Below are 11,279 nucleotides of genomic sequence, written 5' to 3'. Positions count from 1 at the left end.
CATGGGGTAATATTGCCGTGCCTACATCCCCCATCTCGTGAAATTTGGACCTTTGTCGTTAGTTGAACGCGTAAACTTTTATGGCACTTGGTATTAACCAAGTGACATATAGCAATCGCAAATTCTGTCGGTCTGTCTGTCTGTCGGTATTTTTATTGGGGTATTTTTATCTTACGAATAGGTAATCGGATCTTAATGAAACTTGATATATATATAGAAGGGTCTTATGTCTCAGATGCTCCATTTTCAATCCGAATTGGATCCGCGGGTATAGGGGGTTGGAGGGGGAAACAGATATCTTGGAAAACACTTAGAGTGGATCGGGATGAAACTTGGTTGGAAGAATAAGCACAAGTCCTAGATACGTGATTGACATAACCGGACGGAATCCGCTATCTTTGGGGGAGCTAGCGGTTGTTAATTTGGAAAAATTAGAAAAATTGAGGCATTTTTAACTTAAGAACGGGTGACCGGATCTTAATGAAATTTGATATTTAAAAGGATCCTATGTCTCAGAGCTCTAACTTCCAATCCCGACCAGATCTGTTGACATTGGGGGGAGTTGGAGAGGGAAACCGGAAATCTTGGAAAACGCTTAGAATGGAGAGACTGGGATGAAACTTTGAGGATAGAATAAGCAAGTTTCGTAAATAAGTGATTGACGTAACCGGACTCGATCTGCTCTCTTTGAGGGAGTTGAGGGGTGGGGTTCACTCCTTTGGCGAGTTTGGTGCTTCTGGACGTGCTAGGACGATGAAAATTGGTAGGCGTGTCAGGAAGCTGCACAAATTGACTTGATAAAGTCGTTTTCCCTGATCCGACCACCTGGGGGGCTGAAGGGAGAGGAAAAATTAGAAAAATTGAGGTATTGATAACTTACGAGTGGGTGATTGGATCTAAATGCATTTTGATATTTAGAAGGACATCGTGATTCTGAGCTCTTATTTTAAATCCTGACCGGCATTAAGCCTCTGATTTTCCCTTTAAATCAATCTATTGAATCTTAGAATTTTGTTAGAGCTCATAACATATGAAATTTTTTGTATTTCGTATAAGGTCCAAATTTCACGAGATGGGGGATTTAGGCACGGCAATATTACCCCATGTAAAAACTTTTCGTAGGGGGAGGAGACATTTAAACTGCAGAAAAGTATTCAGAAAGCGTAAAATAAAACGGGAGAAAAGTATTCAGGAAATAGAAATGGGTTCACTATATCGGGGAAACAAGGTCTTGATTTTCATATTGAACTAGCAAACATCAATTATCGACTAGTTTCTTGACTAATGCAATTGAGACACCTTTTGTTTCTGAAATTCGTCTAAAATTTTTCCAGATTTCTTTGGCTGCAGCAATTAATTGAATTTAATATTGACAACTTTATGTTTTGTTCAGATCTCAGACATATTTCGATCTATATATCTGTTTACACAAACCACCTGAAACGCGTTGTTTACATTTATTATAGGATTTCAAAGGAAATCGTATGATGAAATTTTTGGTCAAATAGATATAAAAGAAATCTGTGAAGCTTATTACAGTGAATAGATGATGTTATAGTCAAAGGGAATGTAGATATTCTTATTAAATATTTCCAAAACGAATGGATGATGATATTTTCACTGAAAAAGAAGAGCCATCACCCCCTCCCCCCAAAAAAAAGAATTGACGACTTAGGAGATATGGAACAAGTTGTAGTGACCGATCAAATTGAGGGAGAAGAGACCCATCCTGTGTACTCCACTACCGGAAAAAACTAAATTCATGTTCACCAGAAATATTTTGAAAATAACTAATGCTTCATAGGTTATTTAAGAACCTATACTCTGAACATCTGACTATTGCAAATGCTAATAATCCAGGAGAAGTTATTGAGGGATAAGAAACACTTTAGAAAATGATGTATAAGAAAGTGTAATAAGACAAATTCAGAAATAGGAAAAAACTTTTTTAGGTGCCCGCAATTCACCAGAATTATGTAGAGATTTGATTATGGGAATAAGTCTCATATTAGCGTGTTTTCAGCGCTGAGGAACAAGCATTTCAAGAAAACACGGGTGAATGACGTATGATGTATGCTAGTGGCTTTGTGATGAATGAAACAAAGCAAACTCTTGTATTCAACATCGGCTCAATCCTCTCTGAAAGATCCAACTTAATACCCTTAACCGCTCTTGAAATATTGGAGATACACCGTTTAGACAACCTGGATGCACAGAGGATTGAGGTTAAGATCCCCCTCCACATTCCCGGAAGGTTGTAACTGAGTACCCGTCATTATTCCAGAGATACTCGATATTCACCATTTTGACAACCTAGATGCACGTTCCGTCGTTTGATTTAGTTCAACATCCTCCTTAGTGATTTGTAAATTTGAAATTTTATGCTCTTAGCCTTTCTTGAGACACTACAGGTACAACCTTTTGATAACCTGGATGCCAGTGGTGTTTTCTGATTTGGTCCGAAATCCTCTAAACTTCCCTTGAAAGTTCGATCTTTATATCCTTAGTCGTTTCCGCAATATTAAAGGTGCACCCTTTTCATAACCTAGATGCACATTAGACAATATTTAAATGGCTTTAATTTAGTTCAAACTTCCCTCAAGATTCCCTGAAAGGTTGAACTTGATATCCTTAGCCGTTTTTTAGACATTGCAGATGCGCCCTTTTTACAATATCGACGCACTTAGGTGTTAATCGATTTGGCTTGACATTCCATTTAACATCCTTTGAAAGTTTCAAATTACTACCTTAAGCTGTTTTTAAAATATTCCAGATACAACCTTTTGACAGCCAGCAGTCTTTTAATAATATCTGAAAGTTTCACCTTAATACCCTTAACCTTTCTGAAACCCCATGAAAACTATTGTCTTCCTTTTTAAATAATTTAACCAGTGTTTCCACTTCAATTTTTTTTTTAAATCTCTAAAAGGCTTGTGGGAAATTACTGGAAATCTATATTCTCAATACCGAAATCCCTACTAGAAGTTTCCCCATTTTCTGACTATCTTTTCAAGTCACCAGTAAAACCTTATTATGCTGACTTTTAAAAGCATTTGTTTAAGACGACTTGTTTGCAACTCAAGACCTCATTGATATGTCTTCTTCTGACGTTTAAAACAATGCTTTGTATTTATCGACTAGTTAAGATCAGTTTTGATTTACAGACTCCAGTGCCAGAAATCAGATTCTGGACCATACAAAAATATTTTGTTTGTTTGTTTATTCTTTGCCATTATTTTTTCTTTCTCTATTACTATTTTCGAACCACTCGTTTTTATTTGAATTGGTATGAAGGATTGGCATGAATGATATCCAACTGGTCAGTTTTTCAAGCATCATTTTTGTCTTGACTTTTTTTTATATTAGTAGTAGAACAACATTTACTATCAAAACAATGGTAAATCATATTAATAGCACAGCAAAAGCATAGCTTGCGAGGCTATGCTATTAGACAACAAACGATAACGAGAAAAGAAAAGCTAAAAAAAAAAAACTAAAAAAAAAATAAGGGAACAACTTTTACTATCAAAACAATGATATATCATCAGTGCCAAAACAATCCACATAATCAATTATTCTACAAAAAACATATTGTATCGAAATCTTGAAGCAACAAAATAAATAAATAATAATTTATTTAAATTATTCTAATTAGAATAAATTATAATTAATAATTAGAATAAATTATTCTAATTATTATTATTTCTAATAATAATTAGAAACTAAATGAGGAATCTCAATATCACCCCTCGCCTGTGTATCGTGTTGGTGAGTATCTGGCCTCCCACAGAATATTCCTTCAAAAAAATCAGGAAGATATCCATAATAATACTTATAAATAAAAACCAGCGTGTAAAAATCATGCAGTCCAGCTGCAGGGATTATATTTATTTCCAAAACGAGCAGAAATTAACAGGATTAGGGACGTTAACAGGATTACGTTACCAGATCAATATCCATATGCTCATATTTATTCTTTAAAATCTTAATAATTTATCGTTTATTTCAGTGAAAATATTTAGTTTTTTCAGTACGGAGTAAATTATGTTCTTGCCTTGAGTAGGCAAGGGGTATGTGATCCCTAATCATGCTAATTTCTGTTTATTTTGAGTTGGAATCGGTTATTTATTGTAATTTTCGTTCGTCTTTGGGTTTGATTTATTTATTGATGGTGGTTTGTAGTAGTTTTACGCTTGGTAGATTATTTGATTTTATTTTTGCTCATTTTTGGTTTACAAAAAAAACTTAATTTTGTAGAAAAAGTTTTGTTTTGATTAATTGTCAGTAATAAACGAAAATATATTGGGAAAAATATTTTCTTTGAATCTTTTTTTTTATTAAAGAAATAATAAGACCGATTCTTTTCGAAATTTATGAAGGGCAAGACAAATCTTTCCCATATTAATATGAAAAAGATCGTACTTCAGGGTTGTTTTTCCATTTTTTAGATGGAAACCTGGAAAAATATCTCCTTGAAAAATTACACGGAAGCTTTTCTTTTGTGAATCTGTGTTTCCGGGGTATATGTTTTCGGAGGGAGCAGGGTACACTGAAAGTCATTTCATGTCTGAAATCCTCTCATAAAGTGAATTTTTGTCTCCTAGTACTGCTTATTAAAACCGATAACCATAGAAAAAGAGTATAGGTTTATGCCACTTATATGTGCGTGCAGTTTCGGAACCTTTCAACCACGCTGAACATATAGCTATCTTAAAATTTTGATAGAACGATTTTTGAGAATAAAGAGACGCGTTGGTTGCCCTCCAATTCTTTTAGTCACACAAAAAAGAGCACTAGAAATTTTAATTTTCGTTTAAATGAGCCCTCATCCAAAGTTCTATGACTATTGGTTCGATACGATCAGCCCTGAAGAAAAAACAGCACATCTGTGATCTTTTATCTGGAAAAGATACAAAAATTCAACATTTTTCCAGATAAGAGCTTGAAACCTCTATCAAACAGTTCGTGGTAACGAACTGTAGTAAGGAGCGACCCGGTTCAATAGTAACCAAAACTCTAAAATGGATTTTTACACCAAATAGCTAAATCAAATGAATTGCATTTTAATGCTGATTTTAAATATGTAAGTTTCATCAAGTTTAGTCTTACCCATCAAAAGTTACAAGCCTGAGAAAATTCGGCTTATTTTAGAAAATAGGGGGAAACACCCCTTAAAAGTCATAGAATCTTAACGAAAATCGCACCAACAGATTCAGCGTATCAGAAAACCCTATTATAGAAGTTTCAAGCTCCTATCTACAAAAATGTGGAATTTTGTATTTCCTGGCAGATCACGGATGCGTGTTTATTTGTTTGTTTGTTGGCTTTTTTGTTTGTTTGTTTTGTTTGTTTGTTTTTTTTTCAGGGGTGATCGTATCGACCCAGTAGTCCTAGAATGTTGCCAGAGGGCTACTTCTGACGGAAATGAAAAGTTCTAGTGCTCTTTTTAAGTGACCAAAAAAAATTGGAGGGCACCTAGGCCCGCTCCCACGCTAATTATTTTTCCAAAGTCAACTGATCAAAATTCTGAGATTGCCATTTTATTCAGTGTAGTCGAAATACCTTATAACTATGTCTTTCGGGACGACTGACTCCCCCACAGTCCCCGCGGGAGGGGCTACAAGTTACAAACTTTGACCAGTGCTTACATATAGTAATGGTTATTAGGAAGTGTACAAACATTTTCAGGAGGATTTTTTGGTTGGGGGAGGGGTTGAGAAGAGGGGGACATGTTGGGGGAGAAATTATTTCGTATATGAAAAGGGCTGCTTCCCCTTTCTTCTCTTTACTTTCTTTTTCCCTTTCTTTCTCTTTATGCTAAAGTTTGACTCTTTCTCTCAACTCTTCTTTTTAAAACAGTAAAAAGCTTTAGCGTAAAGAGCGGGGCGTTGATGAGGAAGCAGCCCCTTTCATATACGAAGTAATTTCTGTTCGTTTTAATTTTTAATGTCGCTCCTTACTTTCAGTTAAAAAAAACTTGTTTTGTTATTTAATTTCTGAACGTTTTTGAATCAATGCATGTTTTGATTTTGGCTCTCCGCAAAGGAATAATTAAAACGAAATTTGCATATTTATTTTTTTGGCTAAATGGCTTTCTCATAGTTTTGATCGAATGATTTTGAGAAAAAAAGGAGTGGGGGAGGAAGCCTAGTTGCCATCCGATTTTTTGGTTACTTAAAAAGGCAACTAGAACTTTTAATTTTTTACGAATGTTTTTATTAGCAAAAGATATACGTAACTTATAAATTAGCTTACGTAACGAACTTTTGTATTCTCATGTTTTTATTACATATATGAGGGGTTCACCCCCACGTCAGTAGCCTACCTCGCTTTTTATACTAAAGCTTAAATTTTGTCCCTATTCATTAAGAATGGCCCCTGAATCACAAAAGCCGTAGAATAAATAGTTGAAATTACTAAAAATACTTTAGCGTAAAGAGCGAGGTATTAGGAGGAGGTGAACCCCTCATATGCGTAATAATTTCTGTTCGTTTTAAGTTTAAATGCTGCTCCTTACTTCCAGTTGAAAAAACTTTTTCATATTTATTTTTTCATTGTGTTTTTCTAAATAATGCTAGAAAATCCTGCGCTCCCTTCCTGGAAATTTTCTTCCCTCATGACAAATTCCTCGATGGATTCAAAAGGGCCATGGGGAGAAGGATGGTTGCCCTTCTGTCACGTTTGACTTTGAAAAAAGGCAGTAGAACTCTCAACTATTAACGATCAAAATCGTTCAATTAGGCACGGAGGACACATTCGTAGCTTATAGTATTTTCCTAAGTAATCTTTAAAAGTAGCCTGGATGGGAGATTCATTTTTGTATGACTAAAACGCAAATAAGCTTCTTGAACTCTACCTCCTTTGCATTTATAATCGAAACAACAATATAATAATAAGCAAAACGTCTAAATTTAATTGTCTTCACTAAATTTTTATTCCCTGCTAAATTTTCACTGCACTTGCCAATTATGACTAATAGCCATAGTAAACACGCCACCCATATTACCAGCATATGGCGTATGATCTTTATTAACTCTAAAACCCCAATGGGTGGTCAATACACAAAAAGACACGTTTATTTTTAAACCAAAAATATAAATATTCTGAAGGAAATGTTCTCTCTACGTCATACCCATATGAACTAACTTTCCTAGATTCTCTGTCCCCTAAATCATATCCCTTACATAATGTAGACGTCAACGGAGATCAAGGTGCCACTTCCGAGTTCCAGAAATTTTCTTCTAGTTTGAAAGTTTTCGAGGATTATTTTTGTTCAGAACTATTCCCCCTTTACTGAGCCATTTGACGAAAATTCTAGGTTTCTAGATTAAATAGTTAATGAAATTCAATTCAAAAAAAAATTCAACAGACGGTTCAAAAAGGTTATTGTAACTTTACAAAAGCCTAATTAATAGTAGCACTAATAACTTTATTATTGCTATTCCATAAATACTAACTAGTAGCTTTGTCAGAAAACACAAAAGTAATAGTGTGTTTCATTTTGTAACCACATTCTATCTATACGTCATCTATTTTGAATTGATAATTTTTTAAGTATATTTGTAACAATTAATATATTGAAAAAGATAATTACAAGTCAAAAACAAAACAAATAATTCATTTGAGGGTATTACAATCAGAAAAGAATATAACGAAAAAAATCATAATGAAATACAGTTGAAACTCCTAACAATGTGTGTACATAATAAATCGGTTGATTAATAAAAAAATGGACTCATGTTTTGAACACGAGAAGCACACATAAAAGACATTCAAACTTACTTGAAGAGAAGACGATTCGAAGAATATTTTTCGTTCATTTTCGAAATGTAACAACAAAATACAGGATAAAATTTTTATTACGATGAAATTTGAATATTTCTGTATAATGTTTTCTTTCAAAAGACAATAGTCAAAATTTCCAACATTAAAATTATTTTAAACGTTCCAGAACGGAAATTATCATAGGCTTAATTCGTTTTTTACATAGCTGAACTTATTTATGAACGAATTTACTAGGGACAGAAAATGAAATCAAGCAATGTATATGATTTTTTCTATCTGGATTGTTTTATATCCTAAAATGCATCTGAATTAACGGTAAAGACAGATAGCACTGTCATGATACGAAACGTTTCATAAAAAGACATGCTGATAGCTACTCCTACTTCCTATAATGGAAGTAGCGTTCGCTAAGGAAATTGAAGAGAATTGCAAATAATTTAAAATGGATAACCTTAGGATACTTTTTTTCGGAATGGTTAAGTCGTTGCTATCACCACATGACATCTGACGTGTTCATACCTCTGAGAGGTTTAAAAGAGGGATCAGGGGGCACTGTGGGTTCAATCACACTTCGATTCCCCTTTGATCTGCTGATCCTACCTTTGAGAACAGCTTTCAGACAGTTGTTGGTGATTATCTTAGAAGTATGAAAAGTCATCTACAATCCTTAGACATGACAGCGAGGAAGTACGTAAATAAGTTATGGCATAAGAGTACAAAAAAGTAGCAAACAGTCTTGAAATTCAAGCTGGTTTGAGTGCAACTTAAACGTGAATTTGAAAAATGGCTTTTATTTTATATAAGAAATAAAGCAAGATTTTTTTAGTTCAACTAAAAGATTCTTACGTGTACACATGTTGCCCACTTCTGTAGCCTGAGTGGCCTTGAAAGGAGACAATTTCTTTGAGATGCAATAAAAAAAAAATAAAAGAATATAGGAATTATGCAGCTTCAAACACTAATACTAAAAAATAAAGTTTGAGAGAAAGCTATTCTTACTTTTATGAGATGCAAAAAAAAAATGAAAGGAATCACCTGTTATTTAACGTAAACACTAAATGTTAAGAAAAATTATCTAAAGAAAATTAGTCTGCCTTTAATGAGATACAACAAAAAAAAAGATAGAAGAAAACAGCAATTATTTAGGGGAAACACTGAATAAACAACAAAAGAAAACAAAAAGAAAGTTACTCCATACAATAAACATTCAAATTATTCCTCAAATATTGCAAAATTAACTAGAAAAATATACTCTATCTTCCATAAGAAATTATTTATTGTGGAAAATCAAATTTTATCAAATAGCTTTTAATCACATTCAATAAACTAAAAAAAAAAACATGATATTTCTGTTAACGAATTTTTTTTTCAGTTCTATTTAAGGACAACGTTCATAAGTAAAAACACTAGAGAAAAAGTAATACTGTACATCAGTTTCAGCAGTTACTGCCATATGCTATAGGAACCGTATTCGCTATACTTGGTACGTATGTTACAAAAAACTGATAATAAGTTTAGCTATATGCCCAAGTAGACTTAAAATTCACACGCTAAGTGTATAGTTCAATCACTTGAGTTTTTGGCAAAAGCGCTTACAGCCACTCAAAATTTATTCGTTAATGACATATGGTTTTTGAGTCCACCGTTTGTAGAATTTCCAACTTTTATTACTAACTTCGGTTTCATTTTCTTTGCAGTATTTCAGCCATTCTTGATGTGTGTTTGGATTTTTAGGCCCCCATTCCTTCGTTGGCTTGCAGGCATTTCTGATTTTCTAAAAAAAAGAAAAATTGTGCAGAAACTTGTAGGGATGTTGAGTTGATAAGAACAGAAACTCTATCTCTAATTTAATGGATTGTGCATAAAAATCTTCCTAATTCTTTCGGTAGCTCTTTTTAAACATATAAAAATCCACCTTATCTTTCTTGTAAATCGCAAGTTACATTTTATAATTCTAAAGAAGCTCATTTGTACTTGTTGAAAAATACGGATAATTAAACCTTACTGCCAGGAAAAGTCTTTTCACAATTTTCTAGATCCCCCACTTTACTTCCTGAGGTTTCCGAAGAGAAAGGTTAATAAATTAAAGCTAATTTCCTTCAGAGGAATAGCTCATTCAATAAAAAATAAGATCCTTTCTGAACTAGGGATATTTTTCACGTGGTCTTTTCTAAATCCCCATTCTGGTAGGCATGTCATATAAACTTATTTTCGAAAGAAAGGTACTAATTCGAAAAGAAATGAATGACACGAACCATCAAATGGGAACGAGTCAAAAGGAGGCAACTCTGGAAGACCCTAGGAGAGATAGCGTGACAACTTCAGAAGGACCTTCTTTTGCCTTCTAAAATAAGCAGACTATCGTACATCGCGTAGGAACCTAATGAATGTGCTAAGGAGTTAAACCCATTATGACCCAAAGGAACTTGCAGTATGAAACGAAATCGAAAAATAAACTGTTGATAAATATAGATGGGCATTCTGCAAAGTATCACTCTAGGGACTGGAATACAAGGCTTAAACCTCAACTCACAAAATACACAAAAAAATGGCAGGATAGTTATGCAGTTGAGTTAATATGACAGAGATCAACAAATCAAAATAATCTCTTAAGTAGTTGAATTAGCTCTAGGCAACAGGAAATATGTGCTGTAATTTATGTCAGAATGATATAGTAGACTCTCCGAACATCAATACAGGGTAAAAGAAAATTTGAATCTTAAGATTATGGAAGTTATGGGAAATTATTCTTTTGTTGCCTTTTTTGGCAATTAATATGAAGTAATTAATCATAAAATTAATTAAATGAACTGAATCTACGAATTAGCTGACAGGGAGTCTGTTACCTTTGCAATTCAAAAGTAAATGGGCAGACACTAGTCTCTACTAAACTTAGAGATTTGCTAGGACAGCTTGTATCTTGTGTGACTGGGCTCATTATTGGTATGAGCGTGATCTCTGTCAATCAGAAGGAATCTTGCGGCATATATTGAGTCACTTATAAGTAGTCTAATGTAAAAAGCCTCGATCTTTGGTCTCTATTATAGTATTTTAGTTTATATTATTCAACTAATTCCAGTCTTGATTTTGTGTAATTGAGTTCAAAACTGACTGCGTTAATATATATAATATATATTATATATAATTATATTTGAAGATACTGTCATGAAAAATCGAGTTTCTTCTAATTGATTTATGCTAAAAATCTTAGGTGTTTGGGACTGATAGCCAATTCATTTGGACTTTATCATTTCCAAAGTCTTTTTACACCACATTTTCACCGTATTTACACCGTATTTGGGACCAGCCACCAATTCATGTGGACTTTATCATTTCCGAAGTCTTTTTACACCGTATTTTCTTAGTGTTTCTTTTTTACTTTTTAACGATTTTGTGTCAAATTAGTAGTGATTTTACACCACTTTCAGCAGTAGTTTTATAATAAAAGTAGCCAGATTATTGAGGCCATTGAACAAGACTGGAATAGGACATTA

General features: G+C 33.6%; 1 protein-coding gene across 3 annotated transcripts in view; it reads right to left on the bottom strand.

Moving 5' to 3' along the window:
• Positions 1-7,562: 7,562 nt before the first annotated feature.
• Positions 7,563-11,279, bottom strand: part of LOC136039843 (sodium-dependent nutrient amino acid transporter 1-like) — an 89,683-nt gene continuing 85,966 nt past the window's right edge. For all 3 annotated transcript variants that reach the window (XM_065723768.1, XM_065723767.1, XM_065723766.1), the window contains one exon: positions 7,563-9,559. In XM_065723768.1, the coding sequence (XP_065579840.1) occupies positions 9,395-9,559 (165 nt within the window). In that variant the 3' untranslated portion in view covers positions 7,563-9,394. The remainder of the gene's footprint in view (positions 9,560-11,279) is intronic.

Source organism: Artemia franciscana, chromosome 20 (assembly GCF_032884065.1).
Source record: "Artemia franciscana chromosome 20, ASM3288406v1, whole genome shotgun sequence".
Taxonomy (NCBI): Eukaryota; Metazoa; Arthropoda; class Branchiopoda; order Anostraca; family Artemiidae; genus Artemia; species Artemia franciscana.
The sequence above is the reverse complement of the archived record's forward strand: the minus strand, read 5'-3'. Positions and strand labels throughout refer to the sequence as shown.